At 33.5% G+C, this 15,448-nt stretch overlaps 1 protein-coding gene and 1 pseudogene across 1 annotated transcript; one reads left to right on the top strand and one right to left on the bottom strand.

Moving 5' to 3' along the window:
* Nucleotides 1-5,450: 5,450 nt before the first annotated feature.
* LOC140990400 (uncharacterized) lies at nucleotides 5,451-8,169 on the top strand. Its single transcript, XM_073460077.1, has 2 exons — nucleotides 5,451-5,828; nucleotides 6,449-8,169. Exons 1-2 carry the CDS (start codon nucleotides 5,760-5,762, stop codon nucleotides 7,535-7,537), a joined length of 1,158 nt encoding a protein of 385 aa, XP_073316178.1. The 5' UTR covers nucleotides 5,451-5,759; the 3' UTR covers nucleotides 7,538-8,169.
* Nucleotides 8,170-12,641: 4,472 nt separating this feature from the next.
* Nucleotides 12,642-15,284, bottom strand: LOC140989359 (chloroplast sensor kinase, chloroplastic-like; annotated as a pseudogene).
* Nucleotides 15,285-15,448: the final 164 nt, after the last annotated feature.

Consider the following 15,448-nt stretch of genomic DNA (forward strand, 5'->3'; position numbering starts at 1 on the left):
GTTTTCTTTATAATTGTTTTACACGTTGATTGTTTTGATAACTTGTCTATGATATATCATCAAAATACATTAGCACGTCATATTTCCAGATGGTGCAGAGAGTGCTCATGCAACATTTACAAAAAATTAAGGTCTAGAATTCCTATTTAATTTTCACATAGGAAAAAATGTGGATTTGTGATATTTCACAGAATTGTTTGGTGTAAATAACTCGTATTTTTATTGTTCTTCTATTAACTTGCTAGAAGTTCATATTACATTTATCATTTATGAAATCTATACAAATTAATATATGCCGAAGACACTTTACACACTAATGAAAAGACTAATAATTTATTTTAATGATCAACTTGATATTATAAAATAAAATTTGAATAAAGAATATTTAGAGAGACACGAGATCACACGCTTTGAACAAAGTTTTGTACAAAAGACGATGACTGTGGGATAATTTAACCACATAAAAAACAATACTTAAAAAATTTAAAAAAAGAAGTGGCTTGCACTCGTGGAGATACTAATGTCTGACGTGGGAGAATTAAAAAATGAAGTGGGAGAATTAAAAAATGAAGTGGCCGATAACTTTAGCTTTTCTATACCTAGTACAAAGAATTTGATATTATGGACACATGAATCTCGTAATATTTTTTAAAAAAATTAGACTGTGCTTAAATCTCTATATATATTTACCAAAAAAAAATTAAAATTGGCTTGAATCTTTATAAATCTTTGTAAAAAAAATGGGCTGGGCTACAGCCTAGAACGGGCCAAGCATAGGTCCGTCCTTGGACTTGAGTATATCCAACCTCTTTTTAGTTACTGTATGAGTTACGTCGAATTGAGAATAAGCATAGGTCCGTCCTTGGACTTGAGTATATCCAACCTTCTTTTAGTTATTGTATGAGTTACGTCGAAGTTTCAAATTGAGAATAATAAAAGTATAGGACATTTTTTAATATCTCAGGTCTAGGTCTTGTGTTCGAGAACCAATTGCAACAAATCTCTTTCTCCGGTTGAAATAATAAAAATAGAAGATTTCTTCTTGAGATTATTTTTGATAAGATAATATTTACGCAACGATTATTATATATATTCTACATCAATCGTCGTTGGCTTCAATCATTGCCACAATGTTGATCTTTCGTTTATTTATTCCCTGAGAAGTAGTTGTAATAATCAAAGTATACGAATCGATATTTGTGATCAAGATTGTATTTGTCATGAATTTAATACAAAATGGTCCAAAAAATACGGCACAATCTCCTAATCATATATATCTTCATCAGCCATTGATATAACTATCAAATCTCCGTCGTCTTTTATCACGAGCGAGCCGGAAAAAAAAATCATATTTAAAAACACATTCGCAAAATTTAAAAATCGATTATTTCAAATAATCAGCAACCGTATCTTCTCAATTGACCGATTACTTTACTCTAATTTATCGAATTAAAAATAAAATAAAATGGGGAAAATATAGAGCCACAAAGATGAACAAAGAAGAGTGCAAATCATGTAACCAAAGTGGGGATTTTTACGTGGCCCATTTTACAATAAGGTGAGTGTGACCATTCGGGGGATCAAATTGACAGTTCACACCCACACGGTGACAGTGTGCATGGATGTTTACAATTCAGTATTCTAATGAAGCACAAAATCAAAGTCATGTTTATTTAAATATATTATATTTGTGTATAACACGAGTAGTAAGTAACACATCGATTTCAGCTGGCATGTGTGCATGCTCCGATAACTGTCGCTAATTTTAGCGACAGTTTCAAAAAAACTCGTCGCATGTTTAAATTTAGCGACGGTTTTACAACATCCGTCGCTAAATTTAGCGACAGTTTTTTAAATCCGTCACTAATTTTAGCAACGGTTTAAATCTGAACCGTTGCAAATTTAAACCATGCGACGGTTTCTCAGTTACACAAAACCGTTGTCGTTGAACGGACTTTCAACAACACCCTCAGTTACAACAGTTTTAAAAAGGCTACGACAACGGATTTCGTTTGCCGTTTTTGGTGTAGTGAACATCCAAGAAATTGGGATATACAGACAAGAAATTGGGATATTTCCACCTAATTTGAAATGGATTGGTGTTTTATTTTAAAAAATATATATTCTTGAAGTGTCTTAATTATTTAATCGTCGACAGAGCGAGAATTGATGTGCTTAATTGGTACCTATCACTAGCAACTTTCTGGTCCTGTCCATTCATTTTTACATGGGTCGATCCGATGTTTCAGAAGCCAAAATTTAGTTTTGATCCATATAGTAGAGGGAGTAACGTTCATGAAATAGAGTAGATAAAGTCATCGTCGGATATACCCTTAGTCGTATCGTTCTATGAGCTACAGTCCTTTTAATATTTTTTTCCTTTAGTTTTGGGCAGCATCATGAAACTTGTGGGTTTTATTTTATGACAAAAACTTGTGTGAGACGGTCTCACGGGTCGTATTTTGTGAGACAGATCTTTTATTTGGGTCATCCATGAACAAGTATTACTTTTTATGCTAAGAATATTACTTTTTATTAAAAATATCGGTATGGTTGACACGTCTCACAGATAAAGATTCGTGAGATCGTCTCACAAGAGACCTGCTCTTATTTTATTTAAGATGAATCATGCCTTGTGCTTCCTCTTAGTTACTCAATTCACGACCAATCCCTCAATTTTTTTAATTTTATTGATTAAGAATCTAAAATTAATTATATTTTTTTCACATTCTCTCTTAATATATTTTTTCCCCTAAATTTTTTTTTTACCTTCAACCTCGAATTTCTAGCTCCGATAGGCGTTCTCTTGTCATAGTTACTTAAGGTATCTCCATAGTTACTCAAGATATCTCCCCTGCGCCAAATTTCCCTGTGCCAAAGTGGCGCAGGTGGGGTTATTTTTTTTAAAAAAATTNCTATAATATCATAATTAAAAGATTCTAAATTATCTTATTCTTATCCATCATACCAAACATAATATTATTTTATCATTACATATTATATTTCTACTTCAATCATTTTCTTTATCATTTATCTTTTAATTATTTCATAATTTTATCCTCCAACTAACGCATGTTAGAGTCACATTTTGCTTTTGTTAATCATTCTACTAATCCCGATAGGTTCAGGGGCAAATTGGAGGTAGATAAATAGTGACCACCACTTCTCATTTTTATATTAAAATTAAAGTACTTTTTTTTAAAAAATATATATATATTTCCATTTCATTTTTTTCTCAAAAATATATATATTTTACCATTTCGTATATTAAGTAAAATTAATACAAAAAAGTGGTTTACTAATAATTATATAATGAAATTATTTTTTTTAAAGAAAAAAACTTAATTAATTTCGAAAGTTAGATAAAAATGAAACTTTTGAGTGTCAGCATACTTCCTGTCAATCTTTCATGCTCAAGCCAAATTTGCTACCATTCCATTCCACTTATTGGAACAATCAAGACAAATATTGACACGACTGTTTTTTATGGCGCCAAGAATATCGGTATTGAAGTTGTAGCATGCGACGATCCGAGAATTGTAATATTTGCTCGAAGTTTGTGTGTCCAAGAGGTGTGTTCTCATCGTATGTAGCGGAACTCCTGGAGGTCCGACTATAAATAGGTGTATGTAAAAGATACTTATGCCACATATGTAATTTTCCTTCCCAATCCCAAAATTCCCAATTTATTAGTCCGTGTAAGAATGTTTGGTTGTCAAATAAGCATTTGTCAGTCATCGACTAGGATTCCGGCAAAAAAAAAAACGTAAATTGAAAACAAATACAAGTTAGTATACTAAGACAACAAATTGACTAATAACGTGACCAAAACTGAAAAATGTGTTAGTTACAAGACAAAAAAACATAATTTTCCCAATAATCAATGTCCAAAATATATATCCCTTACATAAAGATATAGAAGTATTTAATTAAGGATTTGTTTGCCCTTTAAATGTTAATTTTTATTTCAATATATACTCTCGGACCACTGCGGTAGTCTGAAAATCACTCTAGGCAGGTGAACCATGGACAAACTTTATAAGACAAGCTAACAAGAAAAATTGTTGGTACGAGGAGTTGAACCATGATTATTGGCTAAGTACTCACTTACTCCACTAACTTGAACAATCCTAGACGACAATTATTTCTTTGTGTAATAGTAGATCCAATTTATATATATCTAAGAATAATTTGAAATTTTATCCAAATTCTTTAATGTATTTTTATATCAATGTAATTCTCTCTTTTAAGTTTAAATCACCTATGAATACGATACTCCTAGGAAAAAAATTTCTGATGAAAATTGTGAAAAAAAAGTCATATGCATAATTGATAGTATTCTGATTTGCTAGATTTGTAATTAATGTTCGGAAGAAAAAAAAAACTACTTTTGACGATTTGAAACAATCTTTTAACATATTTAGAATATGAATACCCATTGATTTTTTTAAAATAACTAACATGTGATTTCATATATTTCCAGATTTGGTTCCGCCACTGAATTTTATTATGTATATTTATAATGATATAATTATTACATAATACCATTACCAGATTCGGTAATTCTTTTTATTTAGAATAGGTCTTTTGTGAGACGGTCTCACGAATATTTATCTGTGAGACAACTCAACTCTACCGATATTCACAATAAAAAGTAATACTCTAAGCATAAAAAGTAATACTTTTTCATGGATGACTCACATAAGAGATCTGTTTCACAAAATACGACCATGACCGGTGAGACCGTCTCACACAAGTTTTTATCTTTTATTTATTTATAATAATCCAAACATATTTATTATCAAATCAAAGCTGAAGGTTTGTCTTTTTCTTCATTAATTATCATGTTTGGAAAATATTGTTTAGAGGTTAATTATTAATAGATATATGAAGAAAAAGAAAAAGAGTAAAAAAAGAAAGAAGTAAAGATAACCATATTCTTTAAATCTTGAACTTTTTTGTAATTTGATTTATTTTATAGGAGGCAAATTATATTTTACCTATCCAAGTAATAACATATAGATTGAAAGGGTTAATAAAAATTATTTGTCATAAATAGTCTCAATATTAATTATTAGATAATTGATATTTACAATTCATTTTGTGTTATCTGCTCTTCACCTCATTTATAATATATGTGTAATATTTATTGTAAACAATAAAAAAAATAGAATATAAATGTCAATTTTTTAATTGTTATTATTAATTAATTTTTAGAACGATTTTTAAAAAATTAAAATGTTTCGGATATCCACGCGCATGTTACACTTGAGCAGGTCAATAGACGTGTTTTAGGGACCGAGCCCAATATTTATCAAACAAATTGCGTCTTTCTAAAAGACCGAAATACCCATGTAGTTATACATTGTAATGAAATTAAGGATGGGCGTTTTGGTCAACTAGATGGAAATATTCCCAGCCTTCGAAGATATATAGAAATGGGGGGGCATGTGTGTGTTAAGTGGGGGGTAGAAGACAATAGAAACGGCTTCCTTGTAATCTTTACAACTGCCACCCATTCACAACCAGAGAGGCAAATTCACGAAGATTTCTGTTTCCGTTGTTATTTCTGGGTCTTTACTTTGATGTCGTGGAAAACAGAAACTTTGGGTTGTTTGTATGAGTTTGATTCTCTTGTCTAACCCCCCGGTTGCATAAATTTTGAAGCGTGGCGAGAGAGAGATCTTCATTGGGTTTTAATTTATTTGCATTGTTTTGATCTTTCAATTTAGAGTTTATTTTGGGAGAATTTTTTTTTGATGGCTGAAGGGGGATCTTATTATCGTTCCAAGAAGAGAGATGATATATGCGGCAAATCCTGCGACGAGGTAACTTTTTTTTTTTTTTAATTACCTTTTTTGTTTTTCTTAATTGGAATATACTTATATGCGTAAATGAAGGGTTGGGGGTTGCATCGAGAAAAGTCCGAGTCTCGGTTTTTCTGAAAATAATGATTCCGGAGGTTTTTGGGTTTGATCCCTTATCGGGAATTTTAGTTCTGGGTACTCCTTTCCTTTTTATTTTTGGGGAAAATAATGGCGAATGCAACGGAAAATTTTAAAAATAGGAATCTCTGTTTGCCCTTGCTGGATTGGAGGGTTGAATTTACTTTGTTTATATGACTACAGATTGATCCAAGTGCTACCGATCAAATTTCTCTTGTATGATATTTTGGGCGTAGAAACCTGAAACATGGGATTCAAGATCAAGATCCCATTTTTATGATTTTGTTATGTTTGTAGATCCATTTTTGTTCCCCGATGTTTCTTTTGCATTTAAGTATAACAGCAATGTGAATACTTAAGTTACGGTTGATGGTTTTCTTCAATCTTCACCATGTTGTCATCAAATTCGTCAAATTTCGATTTTCTTTAAGCATCTTTTCCATTAGAAAGTTGAGTTTGTATACTTTATATGGTTTTAAATATGTTGTGTTTTGGTTCTGCAGGATTCGGGACGGACCTTGAGCATGTCGAGATTGAAATGTATTCTGCGCGGGCTGGATATAAAAGCCTTTCTCTTTCTATTTGTGATGGTACCGACTTGTGTCTTCATTATTTATGTGCATGGCCAGAAGATTACATACTTTTTACGGCCTTTTTGGGAATCTCCACCGAAGTCCTTCCATGAAATACCTCACTACTATCATGAAAATGTGTCCATGGAGAATCTATGTAAACTTCATGGCTGGGAAATGCGGGAGTATCCTAGGCGTGTTTATGATGCCGTGTTGTTTAACAATGAGGTTGATATCCTCAAGATACGGTGGAAAGAATTGTACCCTTATGTAACCGAGTTTGTATTGCTCGAGTCAAATTCGACTTTCACTGGGCTGCCTAAGCCTTATGTATTTTCCTCTGTCCAAGACCAGTTCAAATTTCTTGAGGCACGGTTAACCTATGGGCAAGTTCCTGGGCGATTTAAGAAAGGAGAGAACCCTTTTGTCGAGGAAGCATATCAGAGACTTGCACTAGATTATCTTCTTAAACAAGCCGGGATTCAAGATGATGATTTGTTGATAATGTCTGATGTCGATGAGATACCAAGTCGACACACAATTAATCTACTGAGGTGGTGTGATGGAATACCTCCAATTCTCCATCTTCGTTTGAAGAATTACTTGTATTCATTTGAGTTTCTCGTTGACGATAGTAGCTGGAGAGCTTCGGTTCACATTTATCAGTCGGGGAAGACGAAATATGCTCACTATAGGCAGTCTGACGAAATTTTGGTTGACGCGGGGTGGCACTGTAGCTTTTGCTTTAGACACATTCGTGAGTTCATATTCAAGATGAAAGCTTATAGCCACGTCGATAGGGTGAGATTTTCTCATTTCTTGAATCCTACTAGAATCCAGAGAGTAATCTGCAAAGGTGATGATTTGTTTGATATGCTGCCTGAGGAGTACACTTTCAAAGAAATCATTGGGAAAATGGGATCTATACCACATTCATACTCGGCTGTTCATCTTCCTGCATATCTTTTGGAGAATGCTGACCGATATAAATTCCTCTTGCCTGGAAACTGTGTTCGATAGTGTCGCCAAGGTTCAAATTGTGAGCCCATTGACAGAAAATTTGGGTGTGTTGCTTTTGAATGAATATCCAGAATTATTCATGCCATTCTTGGATTTAGAGTGATTTTGTAAATAAGTTTTTGGTAGGGTTGATTTTCATGTGATTGAATAGTATTTATCTTGTATCAAACGTGGAGACAGGCTATAAAAAGATCGCTTTCTTTCAGGAAATTTTTTGGATTGGAATTATTTTATCATATGAATATTGAGAAACGTGCTTAACTCTGTAATCCGATGGAAAGTTTGGGTCTCTCCATGGTTAACGATGTAGTTCTTACGATGGTTAGCAATTCTTGTCAACTTCTCCAAAAACAGAGGAATAACTCAGTAATTGTTTGCTTCCAGATGCTAGAAGGAAAGCTTCATTTGCATCTTGAACTCGCACTATGAGATACGTTAGTTCGATTATTTTTTTATGTGATGCGATCATTTTTCATGTGATGCGATGCATTGTGTAACGTGAATCCTATGAGATATACGGGTTCTATATTTCCAGATCAGATACCATGAATATTGTTATACAATGAAAACTTAAGAAGTACAGTAGTTGGGGAATCTGATACCTGGAATAGGTTGAGATCCTTTTTTTATTTTTGTTTTAAAAAAGTGGGAAATAATACAGGTTGGCATATCCTTGACAACGTAATCATTGAAGAGACACTGATGTGCAGCTCATTGTGGTACATAACAAAATACAAATGTTTTCTTTTCTTTTTATTCTTAAACTTGTGCACACATACACAAATACATCTGTAACGATGTTTTTGGTTCAAACCATTACCAATTTTTGCAATTTGCTTCTTGCAAAAATATTTATTTCGATCATAAGTAGATTCATGTCTTACTAAGGAATTTTATTTCCATATGCTTTTTTAGTTGTCGGATAATTCAGTATCTTTAAGCTTCCAACCGTTAATGGATCAGAAAAGTGGGTTTTGTACTTAATGCGTGAGATCCATGATCATGTACAAGAACAAATATCAATCATTAGATTCACGTTACCACATATTAATCTATGTTGGATTTGGAGTATTTATCTGTTAAATATTAGTATTTAGATCATCCATATATATACACATATCAATTTCTATATAAACGTGAGGGATCGACATGATCTAATGATATTGAAATAGAAAAAGAAACACTTCTGATGTAACATACACTAATTCGATTACAACATGCGGCACCGATTTTTCCGCTAATCACTTGCTTTTTCTATAAGTTAATTTAGGCATTTATTCGTATTAATTGCCGTTTTTACATCTCACGTATCCAAGGCTCAAAATTCAGAGCAAACATAATGTGGCAAGTTTTTAGAAACACTGATGAAATAAAGACAATTAATTTCAAAGTAATGTGGACCTTGTGTGACAATTGTCTTACAGTCGTGGTGAGATCTGATATTTTTTATTTTTGTGAGATACTTATCTGATTCAAATTATGAAGTATTAATTTTTATGTCAAAAATAATATTTTTTTTACTGTAATTATGAACCGAGTCGACTCGTTTCATAAGTAGCATACTTTATCGAGTTATGTAATTTCAATTATAATTTGAGTAGATTTCAAATTTCACCAAAATTTGTGTTTTTTGAAATTAATAGATCAAATCCTTTCTCAAATTATGTCATTTCGTCTAAACCAAATCCCTCAATTTTAGCATCAGGCATCTCTAGAACGAAAACTTTATAATTGATTTTTTGTGTATCGTGATATGGAATTTTTATAATAATCTCGTTTTTAATATAAGATTATTTCTAATTTTATTGTAAATATTGGTTGGGATTCATTACAATGAATAACCATGACTAAGGTCCAATAACTTCAACTATACACACATTATATATGCTATCTAATAGTGGATTATCTTTTGGAGTATTGATTAGAAGGGAAAATTAAATTTTTTGTCTTACAATTAACATATTTTTCATTTTTGTTCATGTTATGAATGAAGTTGTAGTTTCTACACTAAATCGCAATTTTTTTCAATTTCATTCCTTTTATGGTTGGAACTCTAATATTTTCTTAAATATTTATCTTCCCCAATCTTCCCAAAAATAGACACACCCATTCATATCTCAAACCACTGCATCGCTGTCATCTGTTCAAGAAGTCAGCAACAATGTTCGCTTGGAACATTACAGAACATAAATCCGACCACAGATGATGAAGAAATGTTGTTGTTTAAAGAAAATTTCAGTTCTAAACATGAATGTAGTCGTTTGTTCTTCCTAGATATGACCAGAATTAAAAAATATATTAGTTACGAGATAAAAATGTAATTTTTCTTTAATTAAAACTAAATAAATCAAATTATTTAATTTTAACTTCATATTTTCGGTTGCATGTGTAAAAGACAAACTCCGAATATTAGAATATATGCGCTTTCTTCGTTCCACCATATTCAGGTTGACTAAAGCTGACGGTTTACAAGTTACTCGAAAGCTGTATTAAAAATCAGCCCATGTGTAAAACGTGAAAAAATCGAAACTTTTACTGACGGTTTATGACACATCTCATTCCGCGATCTCAAATTTATATCATGTTCGAGATTTAATTATAACAAAATTTCTACTCATCTAAAAATAAGTAAAAATTATGAATAAAATTTCTTTGCTCGAATAAATTGCCTCAATCTACAACCAGCATGTTTCTCGTTGAGGTCTGACAATTTATACGTGTCAAATTTAAAAAATTAAAAATATGGGAGATTAAAAAACTTACATTAAAAAAGTTATTTTACTGTCTGATTTGTTTTTATTTTTTTTTTCCACCATTTAAAATGAAAGCCATCGACAAGAGGTACGTATCGGGCTATAACCCACCCTTGCAAGAAACGTGAACTTTCCAGGTAGCTTGAAATTTCCTAATTAGGTTTGGTCAAACTCGAATTTTTTCAAATTAATTTGCCTAACTATATTCCTACACGGATTTGACAAGGACATGCAGGTCTGAAGAATAATCGTATCCAAATGTAAAGAAAGTTGTATTTTACGTAACATATTTTTAAAAATAAACTAATTGTTTTATGAACATTCTTGATCGACATTTTCATATCTATCTTATAATTTCCCACACATGTAGAATGTTGTTACCCTGGATTGCACCTTTCGTGCTTTTTTTGTTGTTGGAGAGGATACTGTCGCGAAGATCGTGGACACATTTAATGTGACATTTCATTATAAGATATTAACGTGAACACACAGGCGGAACCACATGCATGTATACTCGGGGTGGCCCAATTTTTTTTACAAAACTTTATATATAAATTTTGTATAATTTTGGAATAATATGATACTAGCTCGGTTAGATCAATTTAAAATATTAAAAGATTATAGAGTTTAAAATTCTTGTCTGGACGGAACCATATTTTTGACTCCGGTACTGCGTGAACATCTTGGGTATATTTATGCTCATTTTTTCAAATTCAAAGACAATTCCAAATATTCGTATCCAAAAAAGAAAGCCTTTTTTGAGTTTTCAAGTGATTAGAACCTAGCGTAGTGTTTCTTTTTGACACTTCTGACAAAAAGAGAATCAGATTCTATCTTAACGATCAAGTTAAGAAACCACACGTACTATATAAATAGTTCTTGCATCAACAACGTCCGTATCAATTATCACCATCAAATCTTACATATATCGTAGATACCCACAAAACCTCACAAACTAAGGATAAAAAGATGGAAAACAAAAGGAATTTGATGCTCCATGCGAGACCAACCTCTCCCTTGGATGCTTACGATCTTTATGAACTCGAGCATATGCCACAAACGATCAGAAATGTTACCGATTTCGAAACCCGAAGCCTCCATGCAAAGTCTCATGCACCTGATCGTGATCAAGTAGTCAAGCCAGGTGCCGGAAAGGGTACAAAGGGACGATATTTCTGGAACACCCGTAAAGATGATAACATCGTTATATGCGGAAAGAGTATCGATGCCGAAGCTGAGAAATTCATCGAATTTGAGCACGAGAAGTTTGAGTTGAGCAAATGGATGTCCATTGATTGATGCAAATGCCAATAATTGTCTTAAATATAATTTGTAAGAACTAAAAAATAATGTCCTGGTTAGTTGGTTTGTTCGGTCGTTTGTTTGTTTTTATCAATTTATTATTATGTTTATACATTTAAATAATGATGGTGAGGCATCGCTGGTCTAGGCTGGAAAACACTATGCGTCCATGTAAAATCGTGTAAATATACAAGGGATTGAGTGGGATAAAATATAATGTGTATTTGTATCGAATAAATTTATCAAACTAATGGTTACAAAAGTAACAAAAATGTCAATCTCATTAAATCTTGAATTGCATGAATAGCTTGTGGATAAAATAAGTTTGAAAATTTGCAATTAAGATCAATTCCAAGGCGTTCAATTATAAAGCGAAATATTGAATTAATCTAATAGAATTATCGGATTGACAATCCTACAAATGATCAGAGCACAAGTAGAGTCTTCATTATTTTGGATATTAACTCCCTTGTAAGAGACAAGTAATGCACGCATTGATTAGACAATATACAAAGTAGGCAAAGAGGATAAGTGTTGTACCGCCCACTTGTTACCACCACCTTCACACTGGTTCCTCCACCGCGAACTATAACATTTAACGGAGACTCTTTTGGGCACCGAGTCGTCACCGGAATATTCTTCCTCGGATTCTTGATCCGCGGCTGTGGCGCCAATTACAACTTGAAGAAATGGTCTCAGCATGTTCTTGACATGATTCACTGAGATCTTTGTTTGCTTTTAGAAATGATGCCAGTTAGTACACTATATAAGGTAAGCGCTGGTTTATGGGTTTGAGCCAATGGCGAAGGTGGTGTGGATAAGTGGCGACACTGTAAGGATATTGCTGTGCTTGTTCTTGATCGCTGAAAGCAACTCGATCATTCTCAGATATGACTATTTATTTACGATTATCTCAACTATTTAGTAGAGATCAGAATTGAGAGTAGGTGCAAGGAACCGAGGCCACGCGTTCTGCCATGATATTGCATGCGGTGGTGGGTACAGAACCATGAATGGATTCGAAAACTGAAAAAAAAATGAAAATTTATAATAGGTGTGCAAGTGAGCGTGTACATGAGCAGAGTTCAAACCAATTGAGTCTGAAAAGTAACACAGGCTTTGATTGTAAGTTTGTGATCTACAGTTCTATAATGTCAAGTCCTGGAGTTGTCGTTTTAAGATACATAAAACTATCATTCAACATACATCGCACCACCTGCTTCAACCGGTGTCTCCACATTCCTCGGAGAGATAACACGGACAACACAACCATAACTCTCCAGTATCTCTCGAGCAACAGTCAACCCAGCAATGAAGTTCCAACTCATATCGTCTTCTATTCTATCTCCAGCTAATAGATCTGCTCCAAATGGTGCAAGTGAATGCATCTGTGTCTGAAAGAAATTAAAGGAGTAGTTTCCAGCCAAGATACTTATGCTAGAACAGAATGCAATACCGAGCGAATGACTTTACAAACAGAACAAGAAGATCTACTCAACCAGTAGGTAAGAAAGAAAACCATTACCATATAGTGCATATCAAGTCCATCATCGTCAATGATGATAAGGGCACCTGCTGGTGTTTCAGTAGACATAATTTCAACTTTTCCTCCAATTTCTGTGCGCAATAAAGAACCCTCAATCAAGTTGCCCAATGCTTGTCGCAAAGCAGGTTCATCAACTGCAACCTGTGAAGACCTCGAAAGATCACATAGTTCAACGGATCGTTGCGGCTTATTTGCAAAAGGTTTTATCGGAGTACTTTTATGGCCACGATCAAAGCCTCCAACACATCAAAGACTTCGCAGAGTTTTCTGACACAGTGTGCCTCCGTAATAAGCAAAAAAACTAAATAAAAAAAAACACAGAAAAGCAAGAATTGGCATGACATCACTCCTTAATAATCTTTGCAGTTGCGCAGGTAAACTGAATAGATGAAATTTTCATTGCAGAGAAAAGTCAATTTTGTTATTTGGTTTTCTAAATTACCTTGCATTTTTTAAGCACTCGTGATATATATTTTTACTTTGATGAAAAATATTCTACTCGTGAGAAAAATGATACACTTCCTTCCGAAAAAAAAAATGGTTTGCAAAATGTCACACTGCCACTACTCATCCTAATTTCATCAAATCTTCAACCATGTTAATTTTGAAGAATGTCTAAAAGTTAAGTCTTCAACACAAGCATATACAAGTACACACAGTAACAACATACACGTTGCTTGCCAGGGAAGGACTGGGAAAAAAAATCTCTAAACAAGCCATAACATTATTGAACACAAGGTTACCTAATTTCACGATGATGTGAAGGTGCTAGAGCAAGAGGTAGCATGGGAAACCCCAAGTCCTTGGACGGCAAACTTACTGGTAATCGCCTATGAGATTCTTGTGATGTGCTGTTGGACGTTTCAGTTGAGAGGCTATTGGGTAGCTGGGAGCTTATGGACTCAGGCTGAGCACCAGCTGAGCGACGCATATTCTTTAGTGCATTATTGTTATAACGAATTATATTTTCCTAAAATACAAAAGCTACCAACTCAGATGAATAAGCAAGGATGGTGAATATTGACAAAACTAAGTGCGCTTAAATGTTCAAACCAAGAGAAATCACACCTTTGTCATGTAGACAGCATCCTGTAGCTGTTGAAGAGTATCTCTCATACAGTCTGCTTGCACTAAAATGTCTTCGACGATGTCATAAGAAATCTGGAGACTCGTATTCATGATTTAATCAGACAGCATATAAGATAATTCAAAAAATAGACCAAACATAACTCCGGAAGGGTCTTTCATAGCCATGACCATACCCACCTCACTCCTCATGTGACAGATAACATCTGGCTCTAAGTTCTAACGCTTGACAGAGAGCTCCGGATATATGAAACAAGGATATTGATAATCATGACAGGTTTAAAATCCTAAGATAAAAATATACAAAAGGAGCACATCTTACTGGCTCAACCAAATCACCCATGCTCACATTATTTCGCCATGATGTTTGCTGGAGTAGCTTTGCTTTCTGGAAAGAGAAAGAGAAGAGTTAACTTCTGATAACAAGGAAAAACAACAATAAAAAAACTAAAAACAGTAAACAATAAATAAATAACTGGCACGAAACACCAAAAGATTACTCTTCTTCGGCATCAACTAGATCGCATATGTAATATTTTCTAAGAGGCAGCGTAACAAAAACGATAGTGATGATAAGGCATATTCATGCATAAGAAACCTACCTGATCCATGACATAGGCCACAGCTATTGACTTTGTGATATTAATGAAATTTATTATTTGGTCTCTAGCGAATTTCATCATTTCCACGGGCTCACCCATCCTCCCATTATTTCGTCATGATGTTTGCTGGAGTAGCTTTGCTTTCTGGAAAGAGAGAGAGAAGAGTTAACTTCTGATAACAAGGGAAAACAACAATGCAAAAAAAACTAAAAACAGTAAACAATAAATAAATAACAAGCACGAAACACTAAAAGAGAACTCTTCTTCGGCATCAACTAGATCGCATATGTAATATTTTCTAAGAGGCAGCGTAACAAAAACGATAGTGATGATAAGGCATATTCATGCATAAGAAACCTACCTGATCCATGACATAGGCCACAGCTAGTGACTTTGTGATATTAATGAAATTTAGTATTTGGTCTCTAGTGAATTTCATCATTTCCACGGGCTCACCCATCCTCACATTATTTCGCCATGATGTTTGCTAGAGTAGCTTTGCTTTCTGGAAAGAGAAAGAGAAGAGTTAACTTCTGATAACAAGGGAAAACAACAATGCAAAAAAACTAAAAACAGTAAACAATAAATAAATATCAGGCACGAAACACCAAAAGAGAACTCT

Source organism: Primulina huaijiensis, chromosome 12 (genome assembly GCF_012295235.1).
Source record: "Primulina huaijiensis isolate GDHJ02 chromosome 12, ASM1229523v2, whole genome shotgun sequence".
NCBI lineage: Eukaryota > Viridiplantae > Streptophyta > Magnoliopsida > Lamiales > Gesneriaceae > Primulina > Primulina huaijiensis.

Excerpts from the sequence above, each read along its gene's own strand:
- LOC140990400 (XM_073460077.1), top strand. The coding sequence starts at position 5,760 with ATGGCTGAAGGGGGATCTTATTATCGTTCCAAGAAGAGAGATGATATA. Across the intron at positions 5,829-6,448 it reads GCGGCAAATCCTGCGACGAG|GATTCGGGACGGACCTTGAG; the intron begins GTAACTTTTTTT and ends TTGGTTCTGCAG.